Here is a 21,695-nt window from a genome sequence, read left to right as displayed (position 1 = left end):
ACAAACCGAAAGGAAACATGAGGTTGTTTTAAAATTAAAAAAAATAAAAATAAAACGTGGGATTGTGGGTTAGTGGAAAAGTGGTAAAACTGGTGCTTGGATAAGTTTTTAAAAAATTAAACTCGAAAATTTTGATAAGAGAAAAAAAAAATTAGTTCAGCTTTAAAAAAAAAAAAAAAAAAAGATAATGAAGCTAGGATAATTTTTTTGAAAATAAAGCCAAAAATTTTGGTAGGAGAAAAAAATTTGTTTAGTTTAGTTTTTGTGTGTGTGTAAAGAAACGATAATGAAGTTTGGATAAGATTTAAAAAAATTAAATCCAAAAATTTTGGATGAGTTTTAAAAATAAAACCTGAACGTGGGATTTGAATTTTTTTTTTTTTTTTTTTAATTATGCTTGACTACTAATGTGTGTGAGAAATGTGGAGGTGGGAGAAATGTGGTTAGAAAAAACTATTTTTGAAAATTTAGCTAAAATATAGGAGTTTTGAGAGAGAGAGAGAGAGAGAGAGAGAGAGAGAGAGAGAGAGAGAGAGAGAGAACTTGAGGTGAGCTTGCTTGGAAAACTAACAGAAAAGTGGTTATATTTTGTAGGGAGTTAGAGCATCCACATCAGTGAATGCAAACTTCTCGTCTATTTTACATGAAAGAAGCTACTTTTTCTATTTTACACATCTACTTTTACAAAACATACACATCAGTTTATTTATTTTACACATTTATTCAATAAAATATTTATTCTTTTACAATTTTTTATTATTCTCTCCCTCACTACCCCTCTCTCTCATAGACCCATCACTACCAACGATCCCTCCACACCCAGCCACCATCATCACCATCCAACCAGCATCATCAAGAAAAACCAACCCACTCAATCTGAAACCCAGTCAATCTCAAATCTATTCAATCCCAAACCCATTCATCACCCACCCAAGCTGAAACCTAGTCAAGCCAAATCATCACCCACCTAACCCGAAACCCACTAATGATTTGATGATTTGATCGGCGTGGTTTGATGATCTGAGAGGCCTTCGTTTGATGATTTGATCGGCGTGATTGGTGATCAGCGTGGTTTGATGATCGGCGTGGCTTGATGATTTATCGCGACAAGTAAAAGATGATCGACAACAATGGAGGATGATTTGATCAAATGAAGAAAGGGAGAGTGAGGTGAGATGCGTATGACCCAGAGACAATGAGAGAGAATTGATGGTGCCAGAAAACATCCAAGTTCACACACTCGTCCTTATGGTCGTCCACCTCAGTGCTCCTGTGTTTAACACCCTCGTCCCCCATTACCACCAATACCCATGTACGCTCGTCCAGTGTAGGACGAGCGGGCTGCATATCTCGTCCTTCAGTAGTGACGGACGAGATGGGTTAGTAAAGAGCTAGACCTTGTCCGTCATTAATGACGGACGAGGTCAATTCACAGCAAGACTAAACACCCTTTCAACCAAAAGCTGTATCGCTCAAGTCTCAACGCAGTTTCTGAAGAGGTAACCCTTGTGGCAGTTAAGGAAGTTATCCACTGAATTCTCCAAACTCTACAACGATTGGTAGAAGTAACTGATTTCTACTGCTATATAAAGGCCTGTCTCTGCAGAGGTAAGGGGATCTTTTTCTTTTCTTTCTCCTGAGAGAGAATTTTAGAAACGTAAAAACACAAAGTTTTCCTATCCTCCAGTTTTCTAACTTTACCATCAGAGAATCAAAGGCCGGCCACCACCGGTCTTCTCTGCTGACTTTCTTCGTTTTCTCAGGACTCATCTTACTAGATCAAGAACATCCGGAGACATCTCAGCCCATTGACTCCTTAGAATTCCTTTGAATCTATCAGAATTTCTTTGGAAGTATCAAGAATAAATCATTAAAATAATAATAGAAGGGCACAGTAACCGTGTAAATATACATGGTTATTGTAGCAAGTGCATAAATATACACATCTTTACACATATTTAGAAGCACTGATGTTGAGCATTTTTGAGACAAAATGTGTAAAAGTGGTGTCTTTTTTTTATTATACAAGATTTTGCATCTACTGATGTGGATATATATTTTTACCAGAGACGTCCTAAAAATTAGGTTTTCTATTATATTTTTTTTTTTTCAGTTTTTTTTCCCCCTACAGATAAAGGTGTTTACATATTATGAGGATTGCATTTTTCACGGGGTAGTGGTTATGATTATTAATTTTTAAAATAAACATGAAAAAATGGGAAATTATTTTGTGAGAATTAAATAATAATAAAAAGCAATCGGTAATTTTTTCTAAATCAAAAATATTTGTTTTGAATAATATAATATATTGGCAAGCGGAATTTGAATTTGAATGATTATCTTTTAACGATAATTTGATAATTGGAAAGATTGATTTAAACATTGAACATCTCCATTAAAATAGAATTATTGATGTATGTTATCTTGGGATAAGGATAAGGTATTTTTATACTTTGAATTTGAATGAAAAAAAAAAAAAAAAAAAGGTTGGTTGGGTTGGGTTTTTTTTTGGATCGAAAGTGGATAATTTTATTTTTATTTTTTTCTCAAAATAGGGTACCTTTTTTTGGATAAAATGTATGACTTAAAAAAATGTTACGTACCTTTTTCTTAGTTTTATGTGATGAGTATTATGTGCAGTGAAATAATTTTTCATCACACCCTTGATTTTTTTTAATTGGAAAATGTAGTAATCCCAAACTAGCTTTGAGCGCGCGCTCACGCGCGTGCCTAAAGGCTCTTTTATTTTTGGGAATTTTAATAATTTACATCCATTATCAGGGTAGAGCCACGTTGCCCTTTGGGGGGGGGGGGGGGGCGGCGTGGCCCCTGCCAAAAAAAAAAAAAAAAAAAAAAAGGTCCACCAACCTATATAGAAATTTTAATTGGCCCCCAAATGATGTACATTCAGCCTCCCTCCATTTCTGTTCAATTTACTCCCAGGCCCCAGCATGCTCTAGTTTCAATTGTAGGTCTCTTTTATCCTCTATAAAAAAAAACATGGCCCACTTATATTTAAATACCCAAAGGCACTACCCAACAAAATAACACTTTATCACCCATTCTCAAAGTCAAAATTAGAACCCTTTCTTTTGCTTTTCTTTTTATTCTCTTCTTGTCTTCTATGTACATGCCACCGCCCACTCCATTGGTACTAGCATCCCCAAACAAAACAAAACCTTAGCTCAGCCCTCCTCTCAAACTCAGTCCTCACGATCCAAAAGAAAAAAAAAAAAAACCTATTCATTATTTTCTTTCTTCTTGCTTTCTTAAAATAAATCATTCAGAGGGTGAGTTTTCATTTTTCTTTTCTTTCTTCAGCACTACACCTTCATCTCTTTTTAGTGTTTTTTTTTTTTTGCCCCCCTCAACTATATACACTTACTTAAATATTCACATGCTCTTTAATTTTTCATAGATTTTTAGAGAAATATATGATTGAAGGCATGGGAGGTTGTTTGTGATGAGTCTTGAAGGGAAGATCTACTAGGCATTGCCACACCCACAAGGCCCACACCCATCTTTGCACTTTGTGAAGACAAAGTTTTTAAGGTAATTTTATTTTATTTTATTTATTTATTACCTATTTTTGACTAGTTAGATATCATATGGCAATGGGTGTTGTTAAATTGTTTGGTTTATGTTATGTACTTGTGTGTTTAATTTTTGCTTTTGTTTGAGGGGTTATTCTTAATTAAAAAAAAAATACAGGAAAATTTTAATAATAGGAATGATGATGAGTTGACCGTTTAAATTATAGTAGATTTTTTTTTTTTTTTTTTTTGAGTATGAATAACATCCATATAACTAAATAAAAATTTCTAATAAAAATTTTATTTTTTAAAGTTCTTTTTTAGTTAATATGATAGTTTATATAGAAAAGGAAATTGCTGGAAATTTCAAATTGGAAATGATTATGGATGAATTCTATTCCATGAAAAATCGTCGTCAGACATAATTTTGATGTGAAATGTTTTTTTTTGTTTGAATATTTTTGTATATGTTTATGGTAAACTAGACAGTTTATATATGTTCATTAATGTTTAAGATATATCAAAATTGAAATTTCATATTCATAGCCTTATAAATTATGTTTTTTATATCAATACTTCGAATTGGCACCACATTGTAAAAATTTCTAGCTACGCCCCTGTCCATTATAATTTGAAATTACTATATTTCCGAATCACAAAAAAAAAAAAAAAAAAACCTAGGAGTGTGATGAAAATCTGATGAGTATTATGAGTTTGTTGTTGATGTGCAACTGACAAAAAATCTATTTCAATTAGGAATAATATGTGGGAAAGTCGTACACGCTTCTTTTTTATGAGAAATTCTATTAAGAAAATGTGGGAAAGGTAATTACGTGGGGAGTCTTACAAGCTATTGAGTACCAAAAAATAGAACAGCCAATCAGAAAATATTGGAGAGAATCTTGGTCTACAAATTAAAGGAAAATTACGACTAGTGCACAATCAGAAAATATCACCATATATACAAAAGAAAAGAGATGCTCACTCCCCACTACCATTAATTCCCTGTCTCACGTACCTTCATCACTCGCTCCATGGCCAACGCCACAGAAACAGAGCTAATTAGCCCATCCAACACCCGTGTGGGCTGGATCGGTACGGGTGTCATGGGCCAATCCATGTGCTCCCACCTCATCAAAGCCGGCTACACCCTCACCGTCTTCAACCGCACCCTCTCCAAAGCCCAGCCCCTCCTCGACATGGGGGCCCACTTAGCCCAATCCCCTCACCACCTCGCTTCCCAATCCGACGTCGTCTTCTCAATCGTCGGCTACCCCTCCGACGTCAGCTCCGTCTTACTCGACCCTGCCTCCGGCGCCCTCTCCGGCCTCCGCCACGGCGGCATACTCGTCGACATGACCACCTCCGAACCCTCCCTCGCCGCCGAGATATCCGCCGCCGCTTCCTCCAAAGGCTGCTTCTCCATCGACGCACCGGTATCCGGCGGCGATATCGGGGCTAAGAACGGAAGGTTGGCGATATTCGCCGGAGGGGACGAGTCGGTGGTGAAACGTTTGAGTCCACTGTTTGCCCTCCTCGGTAAAGTTAATTACATGGGTGCCACTGGAAAAGGTCAGTTCGCGAAACTAGCGAATCAGATAACGATTGCTTCCACTATGGTAGGATTGGTGGAAGGTATGGTCTATGCTCACAAGGCTGGTCTTGATGTGGGTTTGTTTCTCGAAGCGATATCGAGTGGTGCGGCTGGGTCGAAGTCGCTGGATTCGCATGGGATTAGGATTTTGAAGAGGGATTTTGAGCCTGGGTTTTACGTGAATCACTTTGTGAAGGATCTGGGGATTTGTTTGAAGGAGTGTCAGAATATGGGTCTGGCTTTGCCTGGGTTGGCTTTGGCTCACCAGCTTTATCTCTCACTTAAGGCTCATGGGGAAGGGAATTTGGGTACACGAGCGCTTATTTTGGCTCTGGAGCGGCTCAATAATGTTTCTCTTCAATCTACAACGGTTACTTCGTCTTAGAGCTAGCGGTAAATGTATTTTTGATTATTGATGTTTATGGGCACTTTGAGTTTGTTATTGGGTTTGGGTGTATGCTTCAACATTTGCTACTAATGAATATAAAGATTTTACATTTTGCAATGTATGGGTGTTTTAAGCCTTGCGTTTGTGTTTGTTTGCTAGGGCTAATGTGTGTGATATTTTGAAAGCAATGTATATTTTAGAAATGAGGAATTTCGGGCATTTTGGGGTTGACATTGTATGCGTGATCTTTTGCACTAACATGCTTTTTGCCAGCAATACTTCAATTTCAATACAAATGTGCTTAGTTAAACTGTTTTAGTATGCTAAGTATGAGTTTCAACATTTTGTTTTGAATGATGATTTGCTACATTGTTTGTGAGGAAATTTATCTCATTTAATAACTGAGAAACTTTGCTATGCTTTCATGATGACAAGCTGTTGCTATGGTCATTTACAGCAATTGTGACTTTCTGAGATCCCAAAGTTCTTGGGATTTAATCGAAACTAAGATTAGAGAGTGTGAAAGGCCATAGGAATGGATATTCATATAAGTGACAAGAAAAATCTGGGGATTTGTGCGTGTTAGTTTATGGAAATTGTTGAAATTTTTTATGAAACTAGGGTTAGTGGTTCTTTAAATGGCTTGCTAGTCTGTTTAAATAGGCTAGAACTTTGAAGGATTCCAATAATATTTAAACTCCTTATTCAAATAAGTTTTAATACCCGTTTCGATACAGCTTTTAATCCCAGCGTCTGCGTTTTGTGTTATTTCAAAGTGCTTTTCCAGTGGGTCTCTGCACTGTTCACGAGACCCACAAACTTCTTTTTTCAACAAAACTTTCATTAAAAATAGGTCTCACAGCACTGTTTACACATTTAAAAATTATTTTACTACAATATTTTCAGTTTTCAGTTTTCAATAAAATAAGCAGTATTCAAATGGATCTTTAATCTCTTATCTTTTTTCCTAACTGATAAGAATGAAGGCTAAAGGTTAAAATCAATAACCTACAAAATTACTCTACATGTCACATCTTCTTTTATTTCTTTGTAGTGATCATAATATAAAATAATATCACCTTCAAAATAATTAAATAATTCATCAATTTTACTCTAGAAGCTGGGCGTTATAGATAAGCTTGAAAATTTCTAAGCACGTGAGTCTACGATTTTGATAGTTTTACTCCATTAAGCAATGATTGAGCTAGTAAATGCTACTTCTCATAACTTTTTTTTTTTGAGTATGAATAACATCCATATAACTAAATAAAAATTTCTAATAAAAATTTTATTTTTTAAAGTTCTTTTTTAGTTAATATGATAGTTTATATAGAAAAGGAAATTGCTGGGAATTTCAAATTGGAAATGATTATGGATGAATTCTATTCCATGAAAAATCGTCGTCAGGCATAATTTTGATGTGAAATGTTTTTTTTTTGTTTGAATATTTTTGTATATGTTTATGGTAAACTAGACAGTTTATATATGTTCATTAATGTTTAAGATATATCAAAATTGAAATTTCATATTCAATAGCCTTATGAATTATGTTTTTTATATCAATACTTCGAATTGGCACCACATTGTAAAAATTTCTAACTACGCCCCTGTCCATTATAATTTGAGATTACTATATTTTCGAATAAAAAAAAAAAAAAAAAAACCTAGAAGTGTGATGAAAATCTGATGAGTATTATGAGTTTGTTGTTGATGTGCAACTGACAAAAAATCTATTTCAATTAGGAATAATACGTGGGAAAGTTGTACACGCTTCTTTTTTTATAAGAAATTCTATTCAGAAAATGTGGAGAAATTCTAAGCTATTGAGTACCAAAAAATAGAACAGCCAATCAGAAAATATTGGAGAGAATCTTGGTCAACAAATTAAAGGAAAATTACGACTAGTGCACAATCAGAAAATAACACCATATATACAAAAGAAAAGAGATGCTCACTCCCCACTACCATTAATTCCCTGTCTCACGTACCTTCATCACTCGCTCCATGGCCAACGCCACAGACACAGAGCTAATTAGCCCATCCAACACCCGTGTGGGCTGGATCGGAACGGGCGTCATGGGCCAATCCATGTGCTCCCACCTCATCAAAGCCGGCTACACCCTCACCGTCTTCAACCGCACCCTCTCCAAAGCCCAGCCCCTCCTCGACATGGGGGCCCACTTAGCCCAATCCCCTCACCACCTCGCTTCCCAATCCGACGTCGTCTTCTCAATCGTCGGCTACCCCTCCGACGTCCGCTCCGTCTTACTCGACCCTGCCTCCGGCGCCCTCTCCGGCCTCCGCCACGGCGGCATACTCGTCGACATGACCACCTCCGAACCCTCCCTCGCCGCCGAGATATCCGCCGCCGCTTCCTCCAAAGGCTGCTTCTCCGTCGACGCACCGGTGTCCGGCGGCGATCTGGGGGCTAATAACGGAAGGTTGGCGATATTCGCCGGAGGGGACGAGTCGGTGGTGAAACGTTTGAGTCCACTCTTTGCCCTCCTCGGTAAAGTTAATTACATGGGTGCCACTGGAAAAGGTCAATTCGCGAAACTAGCGAATCAGATAACGATTGCTTCCACTATGGTAGGATTGGTGGAAGGTATGGTCTATGCTCACAAGGCTGGTCTTGATGTGGGTTTGTTTCTCGAAGTTTCCCAATCCGACGTCGTCTTCTCAATCGTCGGCTACCCCTCCGACGTCCGCTCCGTCTTACTCGACCCTGCCTCCGGCGCCCTCTCCGGCCTCCGCCACGGCGGCATACTCGTCGACATGACCACCTCCGAACCCTCCCTCGCCGCCGAGATATCCGCCGCCGCTTCCTCCAAAGGCTGCTTCTCCGTCGACGCACCGGTGTCCGGCGGCGATCTGGGGGCTAATAACGGAAGGTTGGCGATATTCGCCGGAGGGGACGAGTCGGTGGTGAAACGTTTGAGTCCACTCTTTGCCCTCCTCGGTAAAGTTAATTACATGGGTGCCACTGGAAAAGGTCAATTCGCGAAACTAGCGAATCAGATAACGATTGCTTCCACTATGGTAGGATTGGTGGAAGGTATGGTCTATGCTCACAAGGCTGGTCTTGATGTGGGTTTGTTTCTCGAAGCGATATCGAGTGGTGCGGCTGGGTCGAAGTCGCTGGATTCGCATGGGAGTAGGATTTTGAAGAGGGATTTTGAGCCTGGGTTTTACGTGAATCACTTTGTGAAGGATCTGGGGATTTGTTTGAAGGAGTGTCAGAATATGGGTCTGGCTTTGCCTGGGTTGGCTTTGGCTCACCAGCTTTATCTCTCACTTAAGGCTCATGGGGAAGGGAATTTGGGTACACGAGCGCTTATTTTGGCTCTGGAGCGGCTCAATAATGTTTCTCTTCAATCTACTACAACGGTTACTTCGTCTTAGAGCTAGCGGTAAATGTATTTTTGATTATTGATGTTTATGGGCACTTCTTTTTTTTTTTTTTTTGATGGAGATGTTTATGGGCACTTTGAGTTTGTTATTGGGTTTGGGTGTATGCTTCAACATTTGCTACTAATGAATATAAAGATTTTACATTTTGCAATGTATGGGTGTTTTAAGCCAAAGCAATGTACATTTTAGAAATGAGGAATTTTGGGCATTTTGGGGTTGACATTGTATGCTGTATGCATGATCTTTTGCACTAACATGCTTTTTGCCAGCAATACTTCAATTTCAATACAAATGTGTTTAGTTAAACTGTTTTAGCATGCCAAGTATGAGTTTCAACATTGTGTTTTGAATGATGATTGGCTACATTGTTTGTGAGGAAATTTATCTCATTTTAATAGCTGAGAAACTTTGCTATGCTTTCATGATGACAAGCTGTTGCTATAGTCATTTACAGCAATTGTGACTTTCTGAGATCCCAAAGTTCTTGGGATTGAATCGAAACTAAGATTAGAGAGTGTGAAAGGCCATAGGAATGGATATTCATATAAGTGACCAGAAAAATCTGGGGATTTGTGTGTGTTAGTTTATGGAAATTGTTGAAATTTTTTTATGAAAGTAGGGTTAGTGCTTCTTTAAATGGCTTGCTAGTCTGTTTAAATAGGCTAGAACTCTGAAGAATTCCAATAATATTTAAACTCCTGATTCAAATAAGTTTTAATACCCGTTTGGATACAGCTTTTAATCCCAGCGTCTGCGTTTTGTGTTCTTTCAAAGTGCTTTTCCAGTGGGTCTCTGCACTGTTCACGAGACCCACAAACTTTTTTTTTTTAACAAAACTTTCATTAAAAATAGGTCTCACGGCATTGTTTACACATTTAAAAATTATTTTGTTACAATATTTTCAGTTTTTAGTTTTCAATAAAATAAGTAGTATTCAAATGAATCTTTAATCTCTTATCTTTTTTCCTAACTGATAAGAATGAAGGCTAAAGGTTAAAATCAATAACCTACAAAATTACTCTACATGTCACATCTTCTTTTATTTCTTTGTAGTGATCATAATATAAAATAATATCACCTTCAAAATAATTAAATAATTCATCAATTTTACTCTAGAAGCTGGGCGTTATAGATAAGCTTGAAAATTTCTAAGCACGTGAGTCTACGATTTTGATAGTTTTACTCCATTAAGCAATGATTGAGCTAGTAAATGCTACTTCTCATAACTTATTTTATTTCATTTTTATTTTTATTTTTTATGAGAGTTTTTACTTATAGCGTCCATTACTGATGATAACTCTTTTTTTATTATCAGACCAAGACATCAATCGGTTTTTGGTGTAGCCAGGAATTAAATTTCAGATCTTTTATTTAACCATCGGAGACTTTACTAGTTGAGCTAACTAGAACTCATGCTACTTCTCATTACTGAAAAGACACATTCAATGAAACGTCTCCATAATGGTTTTCTTAGTTTTGATTCTTTAGATAATTTTTCGAAGAGATGTGAACTTAAGGCTTTGCTACTGCTAGTTTAAAGCTTGGTAAAATCCTTGACATCATATGAGCTCCTTCACAAAACAAAAGAACCAAAAAAAAAAAAGAAAAAAAAAAAAAAAGGGATCTAGACATGAGCTTGAGTAAGTTCTTGACTCTATAAATGATGGATTTAAAAACGGGTAAGGTCAAAGAATTGGAATAGAGAGTGATTATCGGCTTTATGATCGGACCTCGGTTGGACATGGTTAAATCGATAATGTCATAAATAAATAAATAAATAGTTATTAAATTATAAAAATAGAGAAATAAATAATTTTATAACCAGTCATTTTAACTAAAAAAATTAAATAATAGTAAAACATTAAACATTAACTTACCAATTTTGTACGCCACTTAACAAAATTCAACCAAAACAAAAACAAAAAACAAAATATATAAAGGCAGCCACAAGTCCACAACCCACTATAAAAATATTTTAGATATTTTTAAAATTTTCAAATTACAAGTAAGTGCTCTAATAAATAGCAATATCATTGCCTACTTGATATTTTTTTCACACCACATATCCTACCCTTGTGATATGATATCCCACCTACCACAAACTTTGAAATCTTTACAAAATGTTTACATTCACACGTTTGGTTTTCACTTTTCAGCAACAGTTTTGTACTTAATAGTATTCCACTTTTCCTATCTCACTTTCTGCTAAATTTTTCATCTCTCTTCAATGTTCTCTCCCTCTTCTTCCTTAACAGTTATGCCTGCTGCAAGATAGTAAAAACCTGCGTTCCTCATCAGCTCACGTAGTAAAATTCCTGGTATGGAAATTGCGGTCGTGGCTGTTGGAGCACTATTTGAATTAACTACTGAGCTTCTTTGTTGCTTTGTCTGTTCTAAGATCAATCCCTCCAGCAATCTTCAATCAAACCTTGATGTTATGGCAAGGGAGATGAACAGTCTTGTGGATTGTAGCAAGGAAGTCATAGATGAGAAGGAAGTAACTGAGAAAGAAGGAAATGAAATAAGAAGTCAAGTCCTAAAATGGCTCAATGATGTCGAAAAGCTTTGTGAGGGTGCCTTTTTCTTCTCACCTTAGTGGCCCTAGGATCTTGGGCAAAATAAATATTTTTTGGTGGACTGGGCTCGGTTCACCGCAGCTAAAAGGCTGTTTAAGAACCAAGTGGTGCATAAAACAAACTCCCTACAATACAAATAACTGACAAACAAAAATATTTGTATTGAATGACATTTTAATAGCAAAGGAATGCACAACAAATGAAATACAATGTAAGAAAAGGTTAGGGATCCTTGAATTAGTGAGGTGCATTTTATTAATTTTCTTTAGTCCTTATTACAATGCTCACTAAGACGTGATACAAGGTTCAACTAAGTTCAAAAATTACAGACTTTGATAGCTATTTAAGCTTCCAAGACTTGCAAAGTTTGAACTTGTTGAATCCGAGCATGTGCTATAGTGGTTGTCTCTAGAATACCGGGAGCGACTCCTCTGTTTTCTCTTAATTTTACAGAGCTCTTTCTATAATTCTATGAGACTCCAGAAATGACCATGAATGCCTCAATGATCTAATCGAAAATGAATTTCTATATGAATCTCCCATCCTCCCCCTTTCAGCATGGACCCCCTCCTCCTTTTATAGCACAGATCGGGCTTTGGGTACCGGTGATTTCCCCCTTTTGCCCCTTAGAGTTTGTGTCGTGCCAGTTTTGCTCAGGGCTATGTCATTTCCCTTTTTCTCATAGCTTCTTACTTTTGGTCCGACCAAACGAAAGTCCCTTAGCTGCTTTTCTATTTCTAGCTTCTCTGTTAGCTGATCTTCAGCTATTTGGCATTTTTCACTTCTTTAGCTTTTTTTAGTTGTACTCTTCCTTGTCATTTTCTCCAAATGGTTGGAATCACGGCTCATGCGTTTTTTTCTTTTTGCTTCGTACTTCCTAGTCCCACTACATGTCTGGAGCATGAGACCCGCATGCTTTTGTCTTTGATCCCTGTTTTGTTTCAATCTTCCTTCGCGTGCCCTAGGGATCCCTGGACTCTGGTGACTTCTGGGATCCTGACCTAGTTCTTCTTGCTGGACTCCCTTTGGCTTATTGGCCTTGGCTGGTTTGCCCTTTTCCCTTGCTTTATGTCTTTTAAACTTTGTTCTTTCATGGGTCTTTGCATCCCAATCCTTTGGGCCTCTTATCATTTTCTTCTTTCTTTTCTCTTTCCTTCATTGTGTAAGCCCAACCTTCCTTTTTTCTCTTATTTTCTCTTAGTTTATTTATTTATATATATTTTTTTGTGAAATGAGCCTAACGTTTTATTTCTTTGGGCCTTAGTCTGTGACCAATTTTGAACCTCAACATTTAGGCCCCCGAGCTCATGGGTTGCTTGCAGCCCATGCATGAGTTTCTGCAGGACTTCTTCTGTTTTGATCTTTCTTCAGGGATCCTGATCTTCAATTTTTGGTCTTTGGTATCCTGGACCCTTCGCTTTTTTTTTTTTTTTTTTTTTTTTGTAACTCTTCCTTTTTACATGGGACGCGGCAGTTTGAGTTTCGAAAAGGAACTTCCACCACCTACTTTTACGTTTCCTATAACTTCCATTAATAACTGCTGATAACTTTTCCCTCTTTAAATTTAATTCCTAGGAACTGGTGCATCTTTCCACATATTGTCTTCTTTAACTGCTCTTATTTCTTCATTCTAGCCTTTTCACATTACCTTTTTCTTGTCTGCCTGAATCTTCTGTTCCCAGCCTCTTTTCTTTTCTTTCGATCAGTCTCACTGCTACCTGNACCTTTTTTTTTTTTTTTTTTAGAAGAAAAAAAAAAAAAAAAACTAAGTCTGTTCCCCCTTTCCTCTATTTTCTTTTTGCAAGAGTTGATACTGGTGTCGAAAATCCTAAACTTGTGATTCCTGAGGGGGGTGTGGATCTGCTTAGGTTGCTGGCCCTCGTACTGCCCAGAGAGTTGAAGGTTCCTCAGCCTCTTCTGGTGGTAATGCAACAATGGGGGAGGCTCCAGAGATGGTTGTATTAGATCTTACTTCAAGGCTCCCCACCTTTCTGGCTCGTTTTGATCTTCTGGAGTTCAACAGCCTCCCTACTAGTCACTTTTGCCATTTCGGGCCATCTTATGGCAGCTTTTTGTGGTTCTCTGTGCCTGTGGAAGGTCTGCCACTGCTAGAAGGGCTGTTCAAAAGTCATGGGGATTTTACCATTGGTTTCAGAGGAGGAGTATTTTTGGGGAACATTCTGATGGAGTTGTTGTGCGCCGTGTTGATTTCCTTGAGAGATTCTTCGCTAGACTCTCTATCTGAGGAAAAGCTTTTGGAATGGAGAGGTGTGGTTCAGGATCTCTTGGAAGCCAAGTTCAACCTGTCCTTTTTGCTGGAGTACCTGCGATCATTGGCCCACGCGCTATTCCAGAGGCAAGCTTCTAAGAGTATTGATGCTAAGATTGCTGCTGCTGAGGAAGCCTTAGCTTATGCTCACAAGACTTTGCAAGATTTGAAGGTTAAAAGGCAGAGGGTTCTTTCTTCTTTGGCTGTCCCTGCTCTCTCCTCGGATGGCTCTTTGTTGGCTGGCCTTATTTCCTTGCCTTTTTTTTTTTTTTTAGCTGGTTTGGATGTGTATGAACAATTTGGGGTTGTATAAGTTTTCTATCTCTTTGCTTGGACATTGCTTTTGGCTTTTCTTCCTTTTTTTTTTTTACATAGTGTTGAGGTCCAAAATTTCACAACAAAACCCATTCCATAAAAAAATAAAGAAGGCCCAATTCGTGCAGCAAGAAGAATCGACATCAAGGCCCTATGTATGTTCAGATTTTCTGCAAAAAAAGGCCATTAAAAAGTCCAGCAAATTCCAGTGAAAGAACTGGGCCGGGATCCCCAGAGGCTACCAGAGGCTCGGGATCCTCGGGACGTGCAACACAGCTAAAGTGGGATTGAGACAGCTTAAAAGGAGTACCACGAAATACAAGAAATGAAGAACAAATATGTCCCTCTCAAGCACCCAGTGGTGTAGCAAAGAATCAGAAAGCTTGGAGAGTAACAATTCATGAACAAAAGGCTGGTACCCCGGGGAACCCAGAATGAAGAACTATAAAGGGAAGTGGTTGGAAAACCTTCAACCCAGCAGAAAAGGGTTCTACTCACTTGGAAAAAAAGACAACAAGGAGGACAACCAAAAAGCTAAGTCCAAGAGGTAAAAGGACTTGAAAGAACGGAGGGTAAATGTCAGCTATCCAAAATGGAAAGTCAGTAGGTGGCTTTTGGGAAAACAGGACTAAAAGATGAAAATTATGAGAAATAGAGAAAGAATCAACGGTCAGAAATGGCTGGGATAATAGGGGCTCTGGGACCCGAGGAGCCAAGGGAGAAGAATCAATGGTATCCAAACCCTAAAATAACACTATAAAAAGGGGGAAGCAACCAACATTAAGAGGCATGATGTAGAATAGAAAAACCAGAAGGGAATCATTAAGATAACTCTGTAAAACTCAAGAAAAACAGAGGAATTGCTCCCGGTATCCCAGAGACAGCCACTATAGCACATGCTCGGATTCAACAAATTCCAACTTTGCAAGTCTTGGAAGCTTGAATAGCTATCAAAGTCTGTAATTTTTTAACATAGTTGAACCTTGTATCATGTGAATATAGAACTATAGGAAGAGCTCTGTAAAATCAAAAGAAAACAGAGGAACCGCTCCCGGTATCCCGGAGACAGCCACTATAGCACATACTCGGATTCAACAAATTCAAACTTTGCAAGTCTTGGAAGCTTGAATAGCTATCAAAGTCTGTAATTTTTGAACTTTGTTGAACCTTATATCACGTCTTAGTGAGCATATTGTAATCCATAATCAAGAAAAATAATGAAATACCTCATATTGATTTGAGGATCTCTAACAATTATTTCGTGTATTTCTTTATTACATTGTCTTCCTTTACTATTTCTTGCTAAAATCCTTCTCACCTAACTATCTTGGAAGGTAAAGCCCAAGCAAAGCCACTCGGACTTGAGTTCCAAATCCCACAAGTCTTGTGCAAAAGTATCGAGTCTGTGAGAATTGGGGCCAGGATCCTCGTGGCAAAATCATTCTCATGAAACTCATTTACACACATATATATATATATATATATATATATATATATATATGTATGTATTAAAATGTATATTCTAATCTAAGAAACTAACAATTATTTGAAGATATGTGTAGTGTGTTTTTTATGTAGCACCCATAGAGGTAAAGGAAAAGGATAAAGCTCTATTACATAATAAACATGGAAAAGATCATATAGTTTAGAGAACCAGAGCATTCTGGGTTCTTACAGGCCTAATACGCCCCAAGATCCCATGACAGTATGCCTGGAATCCCACGACAGTACGCCCCGGGATACCAAGTGAAGGAACTCTTTTAAATGTTTATACAATTAAAGATAAGCCTTAAATACTCTATTTCAATTTCCTTCTCATTATGAATATTATGAATACTTATTTTACTTATTTCGTAAGAGTAAATGATCATTTTACGAGACTAAAACATTTATAATGGTATTTTATTGCTTAGGAGGAATTGCATTTTTCATCTTGAGGAGCTTTATGTGACTTGTGCACAACTTGGTTCGTAATCAACCCCATTTAGCTGCGGTGAACCAAGCTCAGTCCACCAAAACAACAAGTATTTGGGCCCGGGATCCTTGTCTCTACTTAGGCCTGTATGCTAAGAAAAAAAGCACTCTCACACATAGATCTGCATTTGTGCTTTGAGACTGCTTCCACGTATTTGTGCTTCAGGATTGCTTCTAAGTATTTGTATTTCAAGATTGCTTCTAATTTTTCCTAATGGCATGTGGATCTTTTTTTTTCTTTCTTTTTTGTCTTTCCCCTTTTTTTTTTGCACTGAGTCCTGGTTTGTGATTCCCACAAGTTTTGCTGCAGGTTCCAGACAGGTACCCACCCCTTTCTTCTTGGTTGCGCAAGTACTGAATTGTCGAATTGGGTACATTGGGCGATATATTTTTTTGTTCCAACTCACGAACTTGGCAGGTTTTTTTATTATCAAGTACTGGGCTAGGTATCCTCAGTATATGCCTGAGATCCTAGACCATGTATTTGAAATTTAACTGTTTGTAGTTATCTGTGGGGGTCTTGGGTCATGCATCAAAAAGATTTCCCCAGGTATCCTCCCTTTTCTTCTTGGTTGCTTAAGTATTGAACTGGGTACATTGGGCGATATATTTTTTTGTCCCAGCTCATGAACTTGGCAGGGTTTTTTTATTTTTTTTATTTTTTTTATATATCAAGTAATGGGCTGGGTAACCTTAGTATATGCCTGAGATCCTAGACCATGTATTTGAAACTTAACTGTTTGTAGTTATCTGTGGGGTGATCCTGGGTTATGCATCAAAAAGATTTCCCCAGGTATCCTCCCTGATTCTGTCTGTGTTAGGACTTTGTAATACTTAGGATTTAATAGCTGAGAAATTTCATTTAAAACATAAACATCATTCAAGGAACACAGCAAATCTAACAAAGATAGTAAGGATCATAGAGTGTCCTTCTACCATGGGTCCTTGAACAAAATTACTTAAGCGATAATATATAAAAGAAAGAAACACTTAGCAGGTTGGAGAGTTGGCAAATGGATTCCAGTGTTCTGAGACCTCTCCTTTCTTATGTATAGTACTGTTTTAGCCACTTCCCATTTATGGGCTCTGTCAGGATTGTCCCATCTTCCTTTGTAAGGTAGTAATACCAACTATCATGGGCCTCACTGATGATGTAAGATCCTTCCCATTTTGGGGCAAATTTGGAGGGTCCCGGTAGGCTTCTTCTCATATGCTTTGCTGTCCTTAGTACTAGCTGCCCTCTAGTGAAAGTTCTTGGGCGTACTGCTTGTGCGTATGCTCTAGTCATTCTTTACTGGTACCTCTGACTTCTTCTCTTGGCTAGCTCTCTTTCTTCCTCTACCCCTTCAAGGTCTGCTAATCTCCTTTCATTATTTGTGTCTTCGGTGTCCTCCTAACTTTCTTCAAATACTACTCTTGGTGTGGGAACAATTAATTCTACTGGGCTGATGGCTTCTGTCCCATAGACTAGGGAGAATGGTGAGAATCTCGTGGCTGTCTTTACAGAGCTCCTGTATGCCCAAAGTACATCTGCCAAGTGGTCACTCCATTTTCCTCCATACTCCTATTTCATTTTTTTTAGGATCTTCAATATCACCCTATTAGTGGCCTCTGCCTGGCCATTTCCTTGTGGGTAGTACGGTGTAGATCTTCCATGCTTGATGTAGTAAGCCTCAGTCAGCCCCTTCATGTCTTTATTTATGAATGGGGTTCAATTGTCACTGATCAACCTCTTGGGGATCCCAAACCTTGTAATGATATGTTTTCGAATGAAGTTTGCTACAACTGCTCCAGTTGCTTTTTTCAAGGGGATAGCCTCTACCCATTTTGTAAAGTACTCAGTAGCTGCCAAGATCCATATGTAACCACTGGATAGGGGATTTATAGGCCCTATGAGATCAAGCCCCCAAGTGTGGAAAGGTCATGGGGTTGTCATATTTTGCAACATATTTGGGTGAGTATGGATTGCATCCCCGAGGACTTGGCACACGTGGTAGGTTTTGACTAACTCCTCAGAGTCTCTTTTCATTGTTGGCCAGTAGTACCCCAACAGTAATAACTGCTTATAGAGCCTCCTTTTTCCTGGGTGACTTCCACAATCACCAGAATAGACTTTCCTGACTACTTCCTTGACTTCCCTTGGCCCCAGGCATCTTAGGGGATCCCCGCTATATCCCTTTTTGAACAGGATCCCGCTCTACAAGAAGTACCTGACTGCAAGTTTTTTGAGTTGGTGGGCTAGTGCCCTGTCAGTTGGTAGGATCCCTTGAGCCAAATATTTCATGAAGGGAGTCCTCCAATCTTCTATAATGAATACCGCGTAGCTTTCTTCCTTGTCCACCGAGGATCGACATTTTTGACATTTCTCCTGTATAGTTGCTGTCTCTTTGTTCATATTTGGCCAGTAGTATCCCATGCACTGCATTCTCCTATATAGACTGATCTTTTCTGAGGTCCCGCAGACTTGGGTATGTAACTCTTCCAACCTTAGTTTCCCCTATTTCTCATTGATGCATCTGGATAGGATCCCTCCGGGCAATCTTCTATATAGTTCTTATTCTATTAGAGCATAGTCCCTCAACTCCTTGACACTCCCTCCGAATCTTGTTTTTCGCTCCTCCAGTCCCATTGCCCAGACTCTCCAGGGGATATCCTTTGGAGGATTTTTAAGATGGAATGCTCCTGTCTTCCTATTCTGACCAGAGTGTCTTTTCCTTTGAATGGTACCTGGGATCCCAGGGTGGCAAGTGCATCTGCGAACATGTTTTCACTTCTCTGGGTGTACTCTATGCTAAAGGTCAGGAATTCCTGCTCCAGCCTCTGCGCCCAAGTTCTGTAGGCTGCTAAACTTTGTTCCCTTAGCGCAAAGTCACCTTTCACCTGAGAGACTACAAGATTGGAATCTCCCAGCACTCTCATGTGTTTTACCCTTATACTGAGTGCTATAGTTAGCCCGGTCAAGTATGCCTCATACTCAGCTGCATTATTGGAACAGGAGAACCCAAGCTTGAAAGACAGAGGTATGGTGTCCCCATCTTCGCAGCTTAGTACAACTCCCACTCCATTTAAGGTTGTTGTAGCTGACCCATCGAATCTCATTGTCCATTTCTTTCCTGGGATTTCTGCTACTGCTACCTCACCTGGGATCTCTTCACTTAGTGAGGTTTTCTCATTCCCTGGAAACTGTGCCAGGATGTCAGCTATGGCTTGACTTTTGACAGCCTTGGGGGTCCTGAGACCTATGTCATATTGAGAAAGCAGGACCAGTCACTGTGCTATTCTTCCTGTTAGGAGGGGTTGATGCAAGAGTGCTTTTATGGGGTGTAACTTAGTCACTAAAAGGATTTGGTGAGCTGAGAAATACCTCTTCAGCCTTTGGGATGCGTAAATGACCACTAGGCAAGCCTTTTCTATCCTGAGATACCTGGTCTCGGCATCCTTGAGTGTCCTACTTACATAGTAAATAGGTTGCTCATTCCCATCATCATCTTCTTGCCCCAGCAGGGCTCCTATTGCTTGGGAATTTGATGCCAAGTACAATAACAGGAGTCGCCCTCGTACTGGTGCCTGGAGAGTGGGCAAATGATTCATAATCTGTTGGATCCTTTAGAAGGCTTCCTGTTATTCTGCTCCCTAGGTGAACTCAGTTCCTTTCTTTAATAGCTTGGATAAGCCTCCTGTGACTGCAGCCAACCCTGGCACAAATCTCCTGATGTAGGAGACCCTTCCTAGGAAGCTTTTGAGCTCCCTCACTGTTGTTGGTCTTTTCATAGTGGCAATGGCTGCAGTTTTGGCTGGATCCACACTTATGCCTCTGTGATGTACCAGGAACCCGAGGAACTTTGCCGCAGATACTCCAAAGGCACATTTCATGGGGTTCATGCGTAGTTTGTATTCTTTGCATCTTTTGAAAACTTGCTCAAGTACCTAGAGGTGTCCTGTCCTAATTTTTGACTTGACCACAATATCATCCACATAATCTTCCATTTCCTTATGCATCATGTCGTGGAAGATGGCTGTTATGGTTTGTTGGTACGTGGCTCTTGCATTTTTGAGGCCGAAGGGCATCACAGTGTAATAAAAATTCCTAATTGGGGTCCTGAATGCTGTTTTCTCAGTGTCCTTAGCAGCCATGTGAATCTGGTTGTACCCACTATACCCATCCATGAACGAGAACATAGAACTTCCCGCAGCTGAGTCCACAAGGAGGTCAATATTAGGCAGGGGGAACTCATCTTTTGGACATGCCTTGTTTAGATTGCGGAAGTCCACACAGCAACGAATTTGGCCGTTCTTTTTCTTCACAGGTACTATATTGGAAAGCCATTTGGGATGTTGAATGGGCTTGATAAAACTAGCTGCCAACAGCTTCTTGACCTCCTGAGTTATCTGGGCTTCTACATCAGTGTGAAAGACCCTAGCTGGTTAGACTACTGGTTTGACTCCTGGGTCTACGTTGAGAGCATGGGCCACGAGCCCAGGATCCAGGCCAGGTATCTCATCGTAGGTCGATGCGAACACATCCATGTATTCTTTGAGTAAGGCTACCAGTGGCTCCCTTTCTTGCGCTGTCAACTAGCTACTGATGGAAACAGGCTTATGGGATCCTAGCTCAGCTCCTAAATTTATTTCTTCCAATTCTTCCTCAAGTTGGATTTGTGTTTCTTTAACTGGTTCCTCTGGGACTTCCTCTTGAGCTACCATACATTCTGGTGGTCCGGGACCCTCCTGCATGATGCACTCAGGCCCCGCACACCTTCACAAGCAGTAAATTAATCTTCCCTCGGGTTTCCGTACTACTACACATTCCCGAGATCCTGAGGTGCTGGGCTCCTTCTTTTGCCTTTTTCTCTTCAGGAGGTCTCTTAAGTCATGGGTACCTCCTCCTTCTTCTTTTTCCAAGATAGGTGCTCCTGGGGTCCCTGGCATGGGACTCTCATCGTCAGGTTCTAACTCATCATAGAACGTTGTTTCTATAAAGTTTACTTCTCCTTGGCTGAAAGGGTTATGGTTGGCAGGGATCCTTACAGGCCTCCCATTCAATCTCTCCTTAACACACTGATGGTATGTGGATGGTATAAGGCAGTGCTTATGGAGCCATGGCCGTCCCAGCTGTACATGGTAGGATACCTCTGAGTTGATTACATGAAATCTGGTCAAGGCTACTATTGGCCCCACTCTTAAGGCCAGCTGTATATATCCCTCGGTTGATTCTGCTGATCCTCCAAATCCGGTTATTTCCATAGGAGCCCCCAGGATCCTCTTTTCTGCTAGGCCCACAGCTTCCAAGGTGCTCAGGGCTATGAGGTTGAGTGATGCCCCTGTGTCTACCAGTGCTCTTCTGATTTGGACACCGTTTATGGTGGCCATTAGATAAAGGGGTCTACGATGGTCTGGATGCTCAACCTCCATGTCTTCATCAGTGAAAGTTATGGCATTGGTTGTCTCTAGGAAAGCTCGACTAGCATGTGATTCTGCTGTGAAACACTCCATTCCTGAATCTGCTGCTATAGTCATGAGAGACTCTGTGGCCACCTTTCTTGCTTCTGGTCCAAATCCCAACTGGTTGAATAGTGATCTGAACTTAGGATTCTTCTGGAGGGTTCTGACTGTGTTTGGGTGGAAGGATCCTATT

General features: G+C 39.4%; 3 protein-coding genes across 3 annotated transcripts in view; 2 read left to right on the top strand and 1 right to left on the bottom strand.

Annotated features, from left to right (window-relative positions):
* The first annotated feature begins 4,408 nt into the window (after positions 1-4,408).
* LOC112011725 (probable 3-hydroxyisobutyrate dehydrogenase-like 1, mitochondrial) lies at positions 4,409-5,632 on the top strand. The gene has a single exon (XM_024044068.2). It carries the CDS (start codon positions 4,568-4,570, stop codon positions 5,510-5,512), a length of 945 nt encoding a protein of 314 aa, XP_023899836.2. The 5' UTR covers positions 4,409-4,567; the 3' UTR covers positions 5,513-5,632.
* Positions 5,633-7,486: 1,854 nt separating this feature from the next.
* Positions 7,487-9,249, top strand: LOC112018400 (probable 3-hydroxyisobutyrate dehydrogenase-like 1, mitochondrial; the record flags this gene model as incomplete). The annotated part of the gene is made up of 2 exons (XM_065767387.1): positions 7,487-7,956; positions 8,407-9,249. Coding segments are annotated over 2 exons (981 nt in total), but the record flags the coding sequence as incomplete, so codon positions are not given.
* Positions 9,250-19,987: 10,738 nt separating this feature from the next.
* LOC136064917 (uncharacterized) overlaps positions 19,988-21,695 on the bottom strand; it is a 2,867-nt gene continuing 1,159 nt past the window's right edge. Inside the window, exons 2-3 of the mRNA XM_065767385.1 lie at positions 20,941-21,690; positions 19,988-20,457 (exon numbers count right to left, since the gene is read on the bottom strand). Of these exons, the coding sequence (XP_065623457.1) occupies positions 19,988-20,457; positions 20,941-21,690 (1,220 nt within the window). The remainder of the gene's footprint in view (positions 20,458-20,940; positions 21,691-21,695) is intronic.

Source organism: Quercus suber, unplaced genomic scaffold (assembly GCF_002906115.3).
Source record: "Quercus suber isolate HL8 unplaced genomic scaffold, Cork oak 2.0 scaffold_799, whole genome shotgun sequence".
Classification (NCBI taxonomy): Eukaryota; Viridiplantae; Streptophyta; class Magnoliopsida; order Fagales; family Fagaceae; genus Quercus; species Quercus suber.
Note: the sequence above shows the minus strand (reverse complement) of the source record. Positions and strands in the feature narration are given on the sequence as shown.

Excerpts from the sequence above, each read along its gene's own strand:
- LOC112011725 (XM_024044068.2), top strand. The coding sequence starts at position 4,568 with ATGGCCAACGCCACAGAAACAGAGCTAATTAGCCCATCCAACACCCGT.